The sequence below is a fragment of the Diadema antillarum genome, unplaced genomic scaffold (genome assembly GCF_040938485.1).
Source record: "Diadema antillarum isolate AM-2024a unplaced genomic scaffold, OU_Dant_1.0 seq00001481_RagTag, whole genome shotgun sequence".
Lineage (NCBI taxonomy): Eukaryota > Metazoa > Echinodermata > Echinoidea > Diadematoida > Diadematidae > Diadema > Diadema antillarum.
This window is the reverse complement of record NW_027272220.1, coordinates 736,591-755,798: the sequence shown is the minus strand read 5'-3', so window position 1 is coordinate 755,798 and position 19,208 is coordinate 736,591. Positions and strand designations below refer to the sequence as shown.

Below are 19,208 nucleotides of genomic sequence, written 5' to 3'. Positions count from 1 at the left end.
TTGCCCACTATTATGGGATTACAAGATAATCGCAAGACATGAAATACCTACAAGTGTACGACCATATTGCTGCAATTTTACAGGGTTCTCTTGTACCTCGTGGGTAGAAATTGAGAAAAGGTAATTCCCAAAATATGTATTCACAAAAGTGGAAAAAAAAATCTCACACAATATAAGTTTGATTTCAAGACTCCAAGTTGCAAAAAGAGACAGAAAAAAGACCATTTTTCAGGAAATGTCAAAATCTGATAATTGACCTCACTGACTTTAAACACAAGGTCATCTGGAGACTCAGCCTGTGACTTCTTGTAGGAGTTGTGATGCCTGGTCACATCGGGATTCTTCAGGTATGTAAGTTATTTCTGCACAAACCAATGAACAGAAAGAAAGACTGAGGACCACAAAGAAAAGACAACTAAAACTGTGGGGTGATGTTAATCCATAACCTATTGCCGTCTTACAATTTGGCACCAGTTTCAAAGTTGACATTCAAAATAAACACATGTGAACAAAAGACCAAGGCCTACAATTTTTACGGAATACAAATGAAAAACCCTTTGGACAACAAAAGCTGTCTATGACGTCAACATATATCTTGTACATGCAGTTGCTGGAACGTTATGCTTATTACGCGCCCCTTGCTACTGCATTAAGTTTGATCCTTAGTCATCATTACTTAAAGATGCAATCTAGTTCTGACCCAAACATTTTTATATTACAGGGGAGTGAAAGGCAATGGCATGGAGAACTGAATAGGAGAACCACTTGTGTGAGAGATGTCAATTAGACATTACATAAATGACAGAATATGTACATCGGTGTGATTTCTGATCGCTCCTACTTAACATTCCAATCTTACACAATGAAAATGAGCCACTTTATCTATCTCCAAAATGGAGAATGAAACCTATGATACTACATTTCACTCACATCAGTGAGGCAACTACAACAGTTGTTGACTACACCAAGGAACAGGATCAGTCTATCATATTTCACATCTGAATCTGACAAATATTAGATATCATGAACAAAATGAGTTGTGTAGTGGCAGCTGATGCAATAAAAAAAAGATAGGACAGAAGGTGCTAACAGGATTAACCAGATGAAAGAGAGGGGCAACACAAAATATGCATTCAAGCATTGAAGGGTTTAGAAGGTTTGACAGAAAAAAAAAGAAAGAAAGACAAGGGGTTGGAATATAAAGGAGAAGAAAGAAGATGCCAGATTTACAATATACTTCACAAATGGTGGCAAGTTTGGCATAATTATTTTAACTTTGACACTTGGTCTGTACAAAACATCTAAACAATGACTTCCTCCTTTAAAAGAAAAATAAATAAAAGGCTGATAAAAATAGTCTATGGTGTCCTAACACAAAAGCTGTAAATGTATTTTGTACCAGTTTGTACAAAACATCTCAACAATGACTTCCTCGTCTTAAAACATGGCTGTGAGTGCCGGCTATCCCTCTCCAACTCAGATCAGTTTCCACTTCCAGCCTGATTCAGTAGCCCCATCTCCACCGCCATGTCCAGGGACATCCCTGCCGGAAGCTGGACACAGCTGCCGTCGTCTAGCATATACTGGGGCTCCTCCACCGTTTCAAATGCCCCGCCCTCCATGGACAGCAGGGCCTGCACCGTCTCAATGGTCATGCCCTCCGGCGTCTGGATCTGCATGGCGGTGCCATCCGGCTTCTGGAGGAGGAAGGTGCCATCCTCCAGCTGCATGATGGTGGTGCCCTCTGGAAGCACCGTGGTCTGCTCCACCAGGTCATCCCCTGATGGTTCCACTGTGTTGACCAGTCCTCCTCCTCCTCCTCCATCTCCACTGCTGGTCTCTGCTGCAGTCTCAGTTGCATCTGGTGCTTTCTCCTTGGGCTGGGTAAATCAGACAAGTTGAATGACAAGTGGCTGGTACATCACATCTCTGGCCTTATGAAACTTGACATTTTCACATTCACAGCACTGCCATAAAACTGTCCCTAAGGATATTTCGTGGAATCAGGATGGAATGAAAAAAAAAATGTGTCCCAATACAACACACAAAATGACTATTGTAAAAGTGGTTTCTTTCGCGGTGGTTTTATTTTCGCGCTTTTCGCGCTATGAGGTTGAACCGCGAATTTAACATCACGCGAAAATGTTTTGAACTCGTCGCTTGTACAACGCTATCATTACCGACCGCGAATTTAAACACACGCGAAAAAGTCCGCACCGATGGAAACCGCGAAAGTTTCTGTACGCGAAAGAAACCACTTTTACAGTATACCAGAAGCTTCCGAATTATGAAGCTATAGAACTTGGCCTGTCAAAGTGACAAAGGTCCAATCTACACAGTCTCTCCTCTTAAAACAGAGCATTTCAAGAATTTGCATGACCTTGTCTTTTTGTCTTCACGAATTTGATACCAATCTTTACAAGCAGGTACGGTGCTGAGTTACAAAGCCTCTGTGTTAAAAGTAAAAGTTTCAGTGTCAAAATTAATTCAGAAAAAGCTCTTAGTAGGCTTTTACGTACAGGATATATAAAATCAAAACTGAAATAATGATAAGGTTGACCATTATCTTACCATCAGGCCATCAACTCCACTGATCACATCTCCCTCTCCTACAGCTACTGATGAAGCTGTCAAGTTGTCATCCGATGCAATATCTAACCCACTTTTGGCTTTGTAAGTGCTGTCACTCATAACAGGAGATGAGACTGCTGGGGTGGTCGTGGTATTAGTTTGTGGTTGGCTCTTGTGGAGCAGACCTGACTGTGAGGTGGCAGGCTTCTGGATGGGAAGAAAATCAGTTGGTATAATGTGAAAAAGTATTAACATTTCAAAGAAAAAAAAAAAAATATATATATATTATATATATATATTGTATTATGCATCATTCTGATACACGTATGACAATCCTAAAATATCATACACAGCATGATAGTCTCTTATCCCCAAAACATGCAGATGTAAATAATGTACCCATATAAACACATTTGCAAATATACACACAAGCTTTCTGCCACAGTTCATCTGTAATATCTGTAACTAGTTCAAGGGAGCATGATGGTAGTAGCTAATATTTGAATTCATCGTTAGCACTGAACTACACATCAACTGTACACTAACATTATTAAAACTAATGAACAAACACTCCCAGAACTCTGTCCAAAATTTCATCAGCTGGCTGTGAGTTGTTATTACGCAAGTGCTCACTAAAGCACAATTATTTGTGCCACACTTCATCTCACTTACAGACTTGATTGGTTTCAGAGCTGGCAAGACTGTGGTGACAGAGGTTTCTTTGGTGTCAAAGCCTTTGGTGGAAGAAATTGGCCCTAGAGGAGGGATGGGTCTCTTGGATGCCTGCTTCCCTGATGCGGTTGTCGAGGATGACGGCACATCTAAAATGGATGGAATATTGCCAATGGTTGGGATGCTCGTGCTGGGAGTTGACAGGACTGATTTAGCTATGGTGATAGTCTTTGTTGCTGGACTTGATGATGGCAGGCTTTTTCCAGATGCAAATCTTTTGGACACAGACTGAAAAAAAAACACAAACAAACAAAAGAGTTGAGATAAAGTAGAGTTCAATAATTCTGTTCACACTTAAGCATTGACTTACTTGTAAACCTCTGGTTGATATTCAACTGGTATTTGAGTACAGTCAATTATACCAATGTCAAAGAGACATCACTTTGGATGGATGCTGACAGAAATCTGCTCATTGCATGATTTTTCTCCCTTCAGAGTCAGACATGAAAAGAAGTGATGATATTTTTCAACATCATGCCTTGATGTGGTTTGTTTTTAATTCTTGTGGCTACTTTGCATTGAGATCTTAAACAAGCTTAACAAATGATCTGTATTGAAAATTGTAATTTCATTCCTCCAACCTCACCACAAATAAGGGGAAAAAAATGCACAGATATACAAAGTATTCAATGATAAATGTAGTGATAATTTCCTGTTCATGAATCAACATTCCAACTACATTGTACTTGCTCTATTATGGAAGCTTGTTTGTAACACATAAGGCACCTTGGTAAGAACCATTTCCCCACAACTAGAATTGCAGACAGAACCATTTAAATCAAAGCATAAAACACTAGAAAGAATGGATATAATACCTCCTCTGCATCTTGAAGCTTGTGCTTTCCAACAGGCTTTTGCTCACCCCTAGCCTCCTTTGATGACTCTGGCACATTGCTGTCCGAAGATGGTGCTGAACCAGACTTCCGTCTCAGAAGCCTGCACACTCTTGGTAATTCTTCCTCCGCTGGGTCGCTGACATGGTACCACCCAACCTTCATTCCAAGCATCTCTGCCATCTTCTTATCCCCAATGTACAGCTTGCTCTGTCCTTTTTCCACTGTACCATTCCCAGATGGTGTCGAATCCTCCTTCGATATCCCCCTGAGACACAGGGGCGCAATCTTCTTGGCTTCTGCCTGCAGCGCCTCGATGGCTGACAGGACCTTGGGGAAGAGGAGGCCTGTGGCATCGGTTTGCTGTGCCTGGGCTAGGATGTACTCCCAAGGGGAGATGATCTTGGCAAGCATTGGGAGTGTCACTTTTGTTAGGTCATCATCCAGAGGAGAGTTGGGGTCAAAGAACTGTATTGGAAAACAGAGAAGCAACGTGAAAAATCAAATACTTCAGTACCACAAACAACAACAACCACCACCACCTTGAACCTTGAAGTATTAATCCCTTTCAGCAGCTCCTTGGAACTACAACAACAACAACTGGCATTACTTACTGCCAAACATACTAAAATTACATGATACACAACCTTTTAAATAAGAGTTCATTCAGATACATTTATTTTCGTAAACACACACACCTATAGATATCAATATGACCTTAAATAGACACTGCTGATTTTGTATCACTTGTTTCCCCAAAATCAAATTTATTGGACATCTGGAGGAATATTAACAGTGTCAACTACCTTTACAGCTCACAACTGAGCAGCTACATGGAAGCAAAATGTCTCTACATCAAGGGCTATTAAAGTATAATCTCAAACAAATGGGGCTGATAAAGTATTTATTTTTTTAATTCACTATCATTATTATTCATTCTTTTTTTTGCTGCAACATCAAAATGTATTTGTCATATTACAGCTTTTATGAGCAAACAAAAGATGTGCTCACATAATATTCAGCACAATGTCTTGGATTCATTTGGAAGACTTTGTTTATAACTATCCATCTCATAAGATAACCAGGCATTCCTTAGCACAGATAGTGGCAGAGGGAGAGATTATTCACATTGAAAATATCTATTACATACCTTATACTTTGTCTTGGCAGCTGCATAGTCCTTGCTGCTTGCATCCTGGCTACTGGCTGCCAACACGCCACTATCCGCATCTTGGTCCATGGCCATCCTTCGACCAGATCCAGGTGGTCTCCCAGGCCTGCCCCGCCCCCTCCCCCTGGGTCTCAACTGAACCCCTCTGGGTGTGTCATTCAGCGATTGAGCAATGGGCGTGACGCCAGGCTTCTCGTTCACATGATCATTGGATGCTTGGTCTGCAACATGAGATGACTCCCCAGTGTCTCCGTTTGACTTCCCAGCGGATACCACATCAGCTGCTGTCTCTTCTTCACTCCTAAAATGACATATCACATTAGCATTCATAAATTCACAATTTTCGTACATATGTGATACAGGACAACCTCGGACAAATTGACACGAGAGTTACTGAATGGTGCTTACTATCATACTAGCTTTACTGTACATGTAATTGAAATATTTAATGTTACTTGTTTACACTAGGTGGATTTTTAATGGCTGATAACAAGGATTTTAAAAATAATATAAAATGTCAGTTGCACTGATGTCCAGAGTTACTTATATCAGTTCTAATCAGCAAGTACACAGTAACTGCTGCAACATTACAAACAACATGTCACACCTCTCATCTTAGAATTCTATGTACATGTGAATTCTTATGTACAGTCTGATAAGGAGTTACACTAAAGAAAAAAAAACATTCTAAACTTGGTTACACAGATTAGTAAATTAGAATTCATTTGACCATGACTCCTGAAAACATTGTGTCCTACTACAAGCAGCTAAGAATTTCCTGTTTGGTCGTGCTGTGAACATGTTATGTCCCTTATGTCATACTTATTTATCATGACTTCAAAATATTCAAAATGAGAAATGTGTTGAATATGAAGCTGGAAATTTCATTCCTTTCTTCAGGCATACTATATGTCAGATACAATCCTGATATCATCTTGAACAGAGCCATAAGTCATTGGTTCTGGAAAATTAACATTTGAGTTAGAAATCTACAATACAGCATACCTTGGTATTTACTATGTTACGTTTGAACCTCTTAAACAATGACTTTCAGGACATCAATAATACCAGCCTGATGAATCTGAGTGATGACTTTACACATTCTGACTTACTTTTCAATTCGTTCAGCCACTTCTGTCTGCTTATCCTCACCATCAGCTTTTTTCAAAACAGAATCCGGATCTCCATGAGTTGGGTTCTCGCGGTAGTGCCTTGCAAGCCCACCTTTGCCAATGTACCGCTTTTCACAGGATTGACATTTGTGCCTCCTCTTGGAATCATATGTGCTCCCAGTCGAGGGTGTTCCTGACTCAGAATCATCATAGTCAGAGTATTCTCCTTCAGAGGATCCACGCTGATCGCCAAGTTCTTCATTTGGCATTGTCTTATACTCCTTGATGCGGTAAAGAGGTGGTCTTGACACACGGCCTGAGCGAGTCTTACAATTTGCTGGCCTCTTTTGACGCAGTAGGTTCAAGTCTTGGGATGAAGGCACAGCAGGTGCCATTCCCTTGTTTATTTTCCCACCGCGACTGACCCTCTTCCTCACACCTAACAAAACCTGCGGCTTGGCTGCCCCTGTGGATGTTGGTACAGGGTTTGCAGGAGATGAAGTTGTTGGCTTGGTAGGACCACTGGAGTCAACTAATCTATTGGATAATACTGCTGTGCTGCTGCCTGTAGGAAATGTTCTGAGAGTGGCTGTAGGCTGTGGTTTGGAAATGACATTTGTCACAGTTTTCAGTATCGGAATGGTGGCAGTCTGAAGCGATGTGGATGGAGTCAACGTCGAAGCAGGGGCATTCACAACAGGTGGAGCAGGAGGCGGAGCTGTAGCTGTGGATTGAGCTGGGACAACACCTGGTGCACAAGTAGGAGCAGGAGCATCAGGCACTCGAACAATAGTTATAGGTTGGCCAGGATTCTTTGACAGTAGGGCCTGGACTTCTGGAGTATTCACAATATTTGATATCAATGACTGACTCAGAGCACCAGTCCCCGGCGGGGTCCTCACTGTGATGGTCACTGGGGATGGAGTTGGTGCGGGCGGTCTCAGTGCAGCGACTACTTTTGACACTGGTGTCTGTGTCTGCGGAATTGTTTGAACCAAGGGCGTGCCAAGTATGGATGGAATAGTTCCAAGGCTGGTCATAATGTTGTTTGTTGCAGTCAAGAGGTTGTTACCATTCACAAGAAGAGGTGCATTTTGTAAGATGGACCTAGTCACTACAGTAGCTGGTGATGCAGCTGCTGCTATTGGAGTAGATGTAAGAACTGTTTGTGGTGGCGACGTGATAGAAGGTGCAGAACTTGTGTAAGTCGTGGTGGTAGTATCAATTTTATCGTCTCCTGTATTTAAATCTTTATTCCCTTTTACAGTCTCAAGTGAGCAGTCACTGCCAGAATCAATCATTGTAGCGATTGAACCCAGCAGTGAGCTTGCAGTAATGTTTGACAGCATGTTACTATTCGATGATGCATTGTCAGAAACAGAGGTTGGAGCTGAATGACCTTCAACAACAGCATCTTTGGAAGTGTTCTGTTCATGTTCAGGATCAGACTCAGAGCTCATGTTACCTGCATCTGACTGCTCACGCTCAGTTAAACAAGGTGTTCGAGACTCAACAATTGTTTCAGCGATCAAATCGTCTTTACCTGAAGATGTGTCTGTGGCTAATATCTGGCTATCCACTTCAGCAGAAGCAAATGTGGCCTCATTTGTAGAAATGTCTGGTGCTGTTATTTCTTGCGCCACAATGTCATCAATCACTTGACCCGATTCCGGTGCAGCAGGGGATTTGCTGTTCGCCTGCTGCACAGTCGAAGCCTCGTCAACAGACGCTGTTGAAGTAAATTCTATGACGTCTTCCTGCGATGTTTCTTCCATCTTTGAGAAAGCTTCAGACAGTATATCGACAGGAGTGCTATGTGTAGTTTCAGAATTGTCTCCTCTATCGCTCTGCCTTATCCTTCTTGACTGTTTCAGGTCATCTTGGGTGCTTGGAGAGATGCGGGATGAAGATGGCAATTCATTATCCACATCCTTCATATCCGCCATAGCCACTCGATCGCGATCGCTTCTTTTTGTACTAGACTCTTGCCGAGACGAGAGATCGACTCTCAACAAAAGTTACCCTGAATATTGAGTAGAAATTCCCACAGTCGCTTTCTGGAACGCGCGCGCGCAGAAAATGAGCAATTACAACAAAAAGCCTGAAATAAGTCTGTTCTCATCAGCGGGCTGAAGTAAAGGGTCACCTGATTGTTCTTATTGCTGCGGTTCATGATTTACTTTCATTGCAACGTTATTCGACTCAAAATCCGGCTCTAAAATGTCGTCAGAACTGTTTGAAAGGATTGAAGATGACTTTCGGACTCTCAGTGAAACAGTGTCCTACAAACTGGAAGCAAAAATTCCTAATTCATCCGGAGGTAATGTATGAATTCATTTTGATACATATCATGCATTGTGACATTGTCATTGGACATTGATATGATTCTTTTCTTGTTATTTTGGCATTGCCTTGCCCTTGGCATTAACCACCACCTTAGCCTCCTTAACTCAAGCAAGCAACATGTGATTGATACCTTAGTACAGTGTATTATTACAATGATATGGTTTGAATTTAATAGGCTCTAGAATTTTTACAGTGCTTATTGAATTTTGCGCCAAATATGTACATGATGTAGGAGCAGGAAATGTTTTTGACAAAAGAGACATGTACATAGGGCAGAGCCTACACACATAAACAATAAACAGGCATATAAATAGACCATTTATTAAGTTCAAGTTCATTTTGTGAATGGACATCACGACTCATGTTGACATGTACATGTGTGATGAAGCATTGTATTTGTAGAATTGTGGTGTGATGAGTTCACTACGATACAATGGTAATGGCGGTATAAAGTTTACAATGTATTGCATATTGTAATTGCATACTTGCCAACATTTTCATTTGAGAAAGCGGTAGAATCCAGGATGCCTATGCGAGCAGCGCTAGCTTGAATGCTAATGAAATCATTCAAAAGCAGTAGTCTACCGCCAAATGCGATAGAGTTGGCAAGTATGTAATTGGTCATAGTTAATTTGTAGATCATAGTATGGCACACTTTCTACTTTTGATACATGTCATTACATTCCCAATTGTGCAAAATTTTGTGTCTCCATTTAGATCTACTAAGTATAGCATTTATGCTAGAAATGGGGAATTTTACATCAGTTGGCTTATTGGCTCATCTTACAAACATACGCAATCAATTGTTTCCTTGCAGTATTGATATACAAGACTGTTATATAAAATGAGCAATTCAAAGTTTGTGCATTTTTGGTAATATTTATCAAAATGCTTTTGATACAGTTCAATGTTCTATTAATGCTGAAATTTTATTGTCAGTGCATATTTGATATTGCAATGAATGTTTCATTAGTTCTATTCTGGTACTGAAAGGTGACATTAAATTGACACTTTTGAGCAGTTGAATTACTTTTTATTTGCGCTGTTGTATGGTGTTATTTTCACTATTGAATCAAGGACAAAACACATCCTCTTTGAAATTAAATGCTGTGGTAAACTGAAAATAGCCCAGTTGTTTGCTCACTGTCTGAACCCCTTCGTACATTATTGGAGAGGCTTCATTTCTGTGTATGTAAAACCAGGGAGATGTTATGGAAGGAATGGAATCCCTCTGCGATTTGTGCAAATTTCATGTGTACATTCTATAGCATGACAGTAGTGAATGCTTAACATTCCATTGACTTTGATGTTCCATTCTCCAAGTCACTCTTCTGTAGAGTTAGGATATTGCAACCAAAGAAGAGGTGTGAATTTTAACGATCTTAAACCAAATTTGAGTGGAACTGTTCAAATCCTATTTGGAGCTTTGCGGAAATATTGAATAGAAAACATACTGTAAGTTTATATTGATATCTCCAGGTTATGAATGTCCTAGAGGACTGAAAAATCAGGGAATATTAGTATATGTTAAACAGTAAACACTGAACTATTTTGTGCACATTTTAGCATAATCTTATGCATAGTGCATACCATTAATACCAAGATGTAGATTTTTTTTTTTTTATCAAGTAAACTTGGTTAATGCATACATTATTTCTGCACCTTTTCTAGCATTTTATTGGGGTGGGGGTGGGGATTAGAGATTTTTGTTCCTTGCACACCAATTCCTGCCGAAAATTTTGAAAGGATCAGCGAACTTCTGCCAGCTGCCTTCTGGGCCGATGCATGCTTTAAAACAGAAGTACTCACTTTTGCCAAAGCAACTGATTAATACACTGTCTGCATTAAAGCACATACATGTACAACCTGTACATACAATAATGTAACTTCTCTGTGGCACAGAGCATGGGTACAGCAGGGCTCGACACTAACGGTGGCCCGGTGGCCCGGGGCCACCAAAAATGAAAGTCGGGCCACCAAATTTCCCCAAAAGGGCAAATTTGGTGGCCCGCCTCGGGCCACCAAAATTTTTGAAAAGTATGTCAATAAATTCGTAACTTTTTGCGCCGGAAAATAGCAGTTAAATTTGTTTAAAGGATGGATGAAAAGGACTGAATGAGTGCCTGAGAGTGAGTGTTGCAAGTTTGTTAAAGTTTATTTATGTGTAGATATGTCCAACTTCTAATTCTTACTATCATAAAACTTAAATATTTGACTCATTAAAAAAAAAAAGAACTTTTAATGTTTTTTATTGCTTTTTTGGGGGGGACACCAAATTTTTCTCTCGGGCCACCAAAAATTTGAAAATTATGATTTTGGTAGCCCCATTGGGCCACCAAACAAAAAAGTTAGTGTCGAGCCATGGGTACAGTAAGATTCTGGTTTCTTCTTCTATAATACCTCCTTGGTGAAATGTTAGCATGTTATTCATGACATGACGTAGTTTCATTTGACCCATCAAAAATTCCCAGAAGCCACATTTCTGTGGCATTTCTGTTATTGGTGCTAAATATATTAAAAATATTATTGTCCGTAGTTATTGTTTCATAATGTAGCTCTTTAATTGAACCCTTTGTTATTTCAGGATATAGAATTTTGTGTTTTGGTTGCAGAATTTCAGATGCCTCTTTGTTAAATTGCTAAATCTCTACATGATTCTTAGATTGGCAATACATTTCAGGAGATTAAAGTTAATGTTTCTATCCAAAATTGACAAATTCTATACATATTTTCTGATTTGCATATATAGTTAATGTAGTTAGTTCCATGTAATCTGTCTAGTTTTAAGGAAACAATACAATTCAGAGTTGCCAATTGATGGTGACAACTTCTTAGCCAAACTTCTGCAAAGGCCTGATGCCATATAATGGGTTCAATAATTCTCTTCATGTAGGGATGCATATGCACAGTTCAGTTTAATCTACATGCATGCCTTTATGTTGTACATGTAAGTTCAGGGCCCCATTTCATTATAAAGGTGATACAATAGCAAATCTTGCTGGAATGGCAGTTGTCATGGTAGAAATAAGAATCCAGCTTCCTGGTTGGCTGTTGCTTATGGAAGTTGCCATTCCAGCAAGAGTTGCACTACCCTAACATCTTTTATGAAACAAGGCCCATAAACCAGTACAAGGCAATGTCTGAATGTCTCTTTGATCTTTCATATTTCAGAAGTGAGGAAGAAACTTGTCAGGGAAGTTCTGAAAGAAACAGATGACCTCTTTGTGTTGGTAGGTGTGACACTTTGGATCATTGATAACACTTCCCTTCTGCCATGGAATGTGTGTATGCAGTGTGTCAGTAGGAATTTAAGTCAGTTGTGCAGAAAGGATTGAAGTAGACTACCAAAATAGTTCAAGAACATTGTCTTGTTCTCAATGTGTGTGATGTTAGATGTATGGTATTTGTATGTTTGTAGGTGCATGTTGTATGAATCACATCTTTGTCAAGCATTTTTTAAGTCATGAAATTTGAAATTTTAAAGTGACCTTGGAGAAAATTCCATACACTTGTTTTATCATCCCATTGAAAAGCTGAATGTAATCATATAGTATTTATGGTTGAAAAAGTCTTCTCTTAGAATCTACATACTACCAATAAGACTACCTGTAATATAAGACAATATCCACGTTGGCGTCAACAGTCCATATGCCAAACAAGATATCTTCTAGTGATCTTCAAGGTCTCTGTATTATGCATCTTTTTGTATCTGAATGCATTTCTTCTTTATTTTCTCACCCTTTGTTTGTGTTATTGTATTGATGATATCAGTGAAAGGCAGGATTGAAGTGATTGTTTGAATACCGATACTTATATGACATCTGTAGAAATGAGTAAACAGTGAAGAAATCAGTCAGGTACTAGATAATCATGATTGTTGAAAACTGGCATAAAATCGTGTTCACATATTGTGCCTTTGCTCTTTTGATATTATGTCATCTGTGAATATCATTATGGTGCACCCACATGTTGTTTATAAGAGAAACTGCAAAATAGGAATGGCCTGTGACTGTTGTTGTTTTGAACAGGTTGCCAGCCTGGAGAACGAGGCAAAACCTGCCCCTGGAAGCTACCGCACACAGCTCATGGGCAAGACAAGATCCTACCGCAGACAGGCAGAAAAATTGCAGAGAGATGCTGTGAGGAGATGAAACGGCCAGCATTGACCAATCAAAATAACATTGATTATTACATATCTATGTCATAGTTGGGCTTGTTGATGAAAACTACTCTCGTCGATAAAGAAAACTTTGGTTTTTATTTTTCTTCCACTTTGTGATGTTTTGATCTAATGTGCATAGTCTACAAACTCAGTTCTGCCTGCCTCTTGCATTCTATCTAAAATACCTTTACATATCGATGGCATTTATGTACATCAAAATAACCATTTCAGATAAAGTGATATTCCCCATTGTGGTTTATGATAATAAGCATCTACAGTTCTTGAACATTAGGTCGAATGTGCATGCTGTCCCCTGCAAATGAAAGCATTTGTTTCTCCCTAGTGAACGTAACATTGTATAACACTGGTTAAACAGAGATGCCAACTGTTACTATTTTGCAGTATTTTGTTCTATTTTTTGCCAAAATACTGTGTGTCTCAGAGAAAACAATGGAATTGTTTTGCCCCAATTGCATTACTGCCCATGTCTTTTGCAGGAAAGGTAAAATACTTTTCTTGGTTTTTTTTTTCTCTGAAAATCCAAAGGTACACCTTTTCAACTCTCAGAATACTGCAATACTATTCACAGAGTTTGCATCCCTTGTTATGAAGTCATAATCTGGTGTTTGTGATCATCAAGTCACTCGGTTTTATTGAAGTCCTGCTTATTAGTAAGGTCCATGTAAACTCTCAAATGTTTGTTTGTTTGTTTGTTTTTTAAATGCAAAAGCCTCTGAGCTCTTAGTATCGTAAATTGATACTTGTTATTCTATAGTTTTTGTGTCAGTTTATTATGTATAAATTCACCATTCATCCCCCTACCATGTATTATAATTTTGGCATGTTTGAATTAGAATGCAAGCAGAAAATAGAAATAAACGACAAGGGAGAGGATATTTCAGTCTTGCAGCTCAATCTGTTTATCCATCAATATGTTTTTATATTTTGCAGCAACGGCTAAGTGGTCATACGAGTGGTAGAGATGAACTGCTGTCTGGAGGTTTATACACACCAGCTAGATCCGACTTTGAGGTGACTACTGTAAAGCAAAATATTTTTTGTGGCATTAAATTGTCATGAACTATCACTGGCAATCAATGCACATTTTGTCTCGCCCACCGGAGTTGAAGGTGAGACTAAGAGATCCAAATGGTGTCCGTCCGTCGTCCGTCCGTCGTCCGTCGTCCGTCCGTCGTCTGTCCGTCATCCGTCCGTCGTCTGTCACAAATGTTAAAGTTTACCTGCAAGACTCTTTTATCATGCATAACTTGGCAACTGTTACAGCAATGGCAGCCACACTTGGTTGATAGAAGCACTAGGGGTATCTTCATGTTATGGTGTTGTCGGAGGTCATGTGATGATGTCGAAGGTCATTTGAGGTCATATATTAAAGAGTATGTGCAAGACTCTTTTCTATGTTAAAGTTTAACTGCAAGACTCTCTTTTGACAAATAACTTCACATAAGTTGCTTGGATTACAACCTAACTTGGGTCATAGATGCACTGGGGGTACCTTCATGTTATGGTGCCATTGGAGGTCACAGGATAAGGTCAAAGGTCATTTGAGGTCATACGTTAAAGTTTACTTGTAAGACTCTCTTATCACACGTAACTCGACACATGTTGCTACAATGGCAATCAAACTTGGGTGATGGTAGATGTCTCGTGGGAAGTTGAAGGTAACCACCAGGTCAAAGGTCACAGACAGGGGTCAACAAACTCTTAGGGCCCAATGTGAAAGGACAAGTTCACCTTCATAGACATGTGGGTTGAGTGAATGCAGCAATATTAGTAGAGCACATCATTGAGAGTTTGAGGAAAATCGGACAATCCATTCAAAAGTTATGAATTTTTGAAGTTTCTGCTCACTCAAGGCTGGATGAGAAGACTACTATAGCTTGTGATGTCCCATGAGTACAACGATATAAAGAAAGAATAAAGAAAATTCAACATATTCTCACTTTTCTCGCATAACAAAAGAACACTTGACTTCTCTCTTTCAGAAGGCAGGGGGAATAACATTACCCTTAACATATGTTAGTCGAAGAAATGTGCACTTAATGCAAAAAGTAAAGTTTTGTGAAATTCTCTTTTTATTTTCTTTATATGGTTGTACGCATATGACATCATACACTGTAGTAGTCTTCTCATCTAGCAGTGACTACGCAGATACGTGAAAAATTCATAACTTTTGAACGGATTGTCCGATTTTCCCCAAACTTTCACTGATGTGTTCTAGTAATATTGCTGCATTCACTCAATCCACATGTATATGAAGGTGGACTTGTCCTTTAAGTTTTTAGGGCGCATTTCATTTATGGCTCATAACTTTTGATCCCTTTGTCCGTTTGTGACAGTACATTACAGTACATTGCTGACTCTGTTTTTTCTCATTTTCAATATCATTTGGGATAGTGTCCATGATGTGTGGACAACTGTGTTTCATGCAAAAAAAAGAAACACACACACACACACACACACACACACACACATACTCACACACACACACAAACAGACTCATAGGACCAAACACGTTTTCATGGTTACATGATTATAATCACATACACACACACACATATGCATGCGCTATTTTCCTTGAGACCTTAAAGAGTTTGTGTGAGAAGAAATTGTTGAACCATTGTATGTATTTATTGCCAACAGTTATGCACATGGTCAATTTGAGCAATTTTGTTTCCACTGAGCAAAATCATTTCTGTGATACCAAAGGGTGTCATCCATTGGAATGAAATGACTGGATACAGTTATAGGGGCATCTTCTCCTCTATGATGAACTGAATAGACATGCCTTTCTCTCTCCCTCTCTCTCTTTGGCAGGCTCAGCAGGATAGCCAAAAGGACAAAGTTGTCGACGGTGTAGAGAGTCTGAATCGAACCAGCCAGAGTTTAGCCCGGACTCATCGGATCGCCGCGGAGACAGATGAGATTGGGGCTGGCATCTTAGATGAGTTGGACGAGCAGAAGGAGCAGCTGATCAGGACCAAGGAAAATGTATGGTGGAGAATTTTAGATTTTGTTGTTGTTTGTATTTTTTCCTACTACAGTGGACTCCCGTTATAATGAAGTCCTTGGGACCAGCAATTTTCTCTCGTTATATCGAAATTTTGTAATAACCAAACAAATAAACAATTAAAAAAAAATAGAGAGGAAAATGTTGCGGCCTGAATTTTATTTAGTTGTAACCGGAATTTCATTCTAACTGTGTTCGTTATAATTGGAGTGTACTGTATTACTATGTGTGTGTGTGTGTGTGTGGGGGGGGGGGGGGTTGTTTTGTTGTTGACCAATATGTCATCCTGCTAAAAGGTACTGTATATACCATATATTTTGTGAGTCTAATTTTTCGTGAATCAGGACTTGTCTATAATTTTGGGAGTGGTTAAATTCACAATTGTGGAGTAAAGTATTAGACGGAGAAATGTATGCCTGCATGTCACATTCATGTCAGGATCAGAATTAATATTTTTGCATGTTTTTAAATTGGCAAATAGCACCCGACTTGCGAAATTCGCAAAAATAAAAACATTGCAAAATATTCAGCGTATACAGTAATCTGAGACATTCCAGGGGCTGCAGCTTGACCTCAATCTTGGAATTTGACAGGATGCAGAGCATAAATAGTTACATACTATCAACAACAAAACAGCCATGCATGTTCTGGGACTTTTATCATTGTTCTAGATGTTTTTTTTCCTCCCCGCCCTCTCTATTCACCCTAAGTATCGTGTCAATTTCATGCTTTGTATTTTGTTTTTACATGCTATTTACAAAATATATATCTCTTCATAAAATTTTGTCAGAATGACTTTACTGAACTGAATTGATAGGGAAAGAGTGGAAAGAGAGAGAGAGAGGGAGAGAAAGGGAGAGAGAAAGAGAGAGAGATAAAGTCAAAGTTGCAATATGATTTAGAGACAATGTGATTCAAATTTACATGAAATATAAATTTGGATGTTAGGGGTATTCAAGCCAATGAATAACTAGGATTAGAGAGAATGTGTCATAAAGAAGGGTGTGGATTTCTTGAATGGGCTATTCCAGACCACTTAAAAGTCAGTATGAAAGAAAGAGTAAATATAGAAGGAAAACAGAAAATTTCACAAAATTTGATACTTATCATAAATTATGAACTGGGAATTTTCACTTATTTATACAAAACATTTCTTGAACAGCCATAATGAATATGCAAATTAATGAGTTGATAATATCATTGCATCACAACTTACCATATTGTTTGTACACAAATTGTTAAAGGCAGCTGATCGCCATCCCTAATGGTACGTAAACTCCGAACGACCGAAGTTTGTGCATGCAATTGCGCAATGCTACCACTGAGACAAGTGTGTGTGTGTGTGTGCGTGTGTGTACGCATCATACACAAACATTGTCACCGTGAGCTGCGGTGATTGGAGGAGAGAGGCCAGAAGACGCTGCGGCGTGTGTGTGTGTGTGTTTGTGTGTGTGCGTGTGTGTGTACGCATCATAAACAAATATTGTCACCGCGAGCTGCGGTGATTGGAGGAGAGAGGCCAGAAGACGCGTGGCTCTTTCGGCCTCTCTTCATGTGCATGCGCACTGAGAGTGTGCGTCCATTCGGAAGCTCTCGTGGCTCGCTGGGGCAGCCATTTTGGGTTAGGAGATAAGCACAGGGAGCTCTCTTGTAGCCTACCGTATTTTCGCTGACCCACTGAGCCAGCGCTATTCTCATTCGGGGGTCAATACATTTGATACAGAATGGGGGAGGCAGCGTGTTGCGTTCGTCTCCGTGCCGCACAAACCACTCGCCACGACTGAGTGTCTTTAACTTTCCAGATTTCAACCCCCAAACAATATACTGGTAGTTTCAGGAATGTCATCCTTCCACTGCAGGAGAACAAATACTAAGTCTTGAAAACCATCCAAGTAAATACATGAATTTGTAAACTTTCACAAGCATTTGTCCGTGGTCTTCTTTTCTAGCTTGAAGATATGGATGGGAACCTGGCCAAGAGTAAAAAGATTCTAAACAGGATGGCAAGAAGGTAAGATCTCTCAGAGAAATTAAGAAGGGAGTCGTATTCAAGGATGAGGAGACTACTAGCAGATTTATTTATGTTGATGTAGGGCAATTTGTCAATCAGTCGCAATGCTAGGAGATTTGTGTTTAGTACTGTGATGTAGTGGCATATAGTAGCCTACAGTAATGAGATCTTTGCCCTGTTTGCTGGCAGTAGTCTATTTACAATGCAATCAACTTTAAACATTGTTTTCAGTATCATGTCATTGCCATGTAGAGTTTCAATATATTGCAGAAAATGCTGGTTTAGCTTACTGATTTGGATGTGATTCTGTGATCCATTATGTATTGAAATTATTAATTGAATGTCTTTTTTTCTTTAAATTTGATAACTTTCCGATGATGTGGAAAACATATTTTTTTATCTATTTCACAACGTATGAATGAGAAAAATTGCTTGTCAATAGATGGAAAGTTATTTGTGGTGTACTGCTTAGAGAAAAAAAAAAACAAGGGCCAACACTATTTATTTTGACTGTATGGAATGTTGAAATCCTTCTGCACTGACAAGAGTTTTAGTCTCCTTTTACTTTCCTATGAAATAAGACAAAGGAAATTTTTTTTTTTCTTAAGGTCAGTGATACTTACATAGTGGCTTACATTGCAGAGAACTTATAGAGAAAGTACCAGGTAATTTTTTTTTTCTATATGCAAGGATACAAATGCTCATGAAGCAGATGTTACAATTCACTCTATTTCTGACAGTATTGATAGAGACGTTTGCAGTTGCAATAGTAGCAGTTGCCATGGCGATAGCCAGAAAACAGTCAATGAGCTGTGTGCATATAGGTCATTGTTGAGGTAGCAGCAAATATGATGGTTGCAGACAGGTTGCCTTGAGGCAGGTCCTGTATTTGAAGGAGCTAGATGATGCCGAGACACATTTTGAGAAGCTCCAAGGTGACAAGACAATATTTTTGCATTTTGCAGTGACAGGTGTATTGTAGTTCCGATGCAATGGCTGATAACTGAGTACCTCTCATTTCCCTCCGCAGGGTCATCACGAACAAGCTCATCTTGTCCGGGATCATCGTTGTCGAGCTGGCCATACTGGGCGTGGTCGTCTGGTGGAAATTCTTCTCGTAGCAGCGTGGACGTGGCTTGCCGATCCACAGCAGTCATTAAAGTGACCAACCATCAAACAATGTGACAATATCATGTTCTCTCAGATGGACAGTGTGAGGTGTACATAGAAGATGCCTTATTG

At 39.6% G+C, this 19,208-nt stretch overlaps 2 protein-coding genes across 2 annotated transcripts; one reads left to right on the top strand and one right to left on the bottom strand.

The window, feature by feature from the left end:
• Positions 1–1,322: 1,322 nt before the first annotated feature.
• LOC139709919 (uncharacterized) lies at positions 1,323–8,365 on the bottom strand. The gene is made up of 6 exons (XM_071621874.1): positions 6,420–8,365; positions 5,287–5,608; positions 4,119–4,604; positions 3,244–3,531; positions 2,572–2,778; positions 1,323–1,880 (listed from the first exon to the last, which is right to left on the bottom strand). Exons 1-6 carry the CDS (start codon positions 8,363–8,365, stop codon positions 1,482–1,484), a joined length of 3,648 nt encoding a protein of 1,215 aa, XP_071477975.1. The 3' UTR covers positions 1,323–1,481.
• Positions 8,366–8,567: 202 nt separating this feature from the next.
• On the top strand, positions 8,568–19,208 carry LOC139709925 (vesicle transport through interaction with t-SNAREs homolog 1B-like). Its single transcript, XM_071621881.1, has 7 exons — positions 8,568–8,739; positions 11,937–11,995; positions 12,794–12,904; positions 13,879–13,959; positions 15,763–15,936; positions 17,905–17,966; positions 18,997–19,208. Exons 1-7 carry the CDS (start codon positions 8,640–8,642, stop codon positions 19,085–19,087), a joined length of 678 nt encoding a protein of 225 aa, XP_071477982.1. The 5' UTR covers positions 8,568–8,639; the 3' UTR covers positions 19,088–19,208.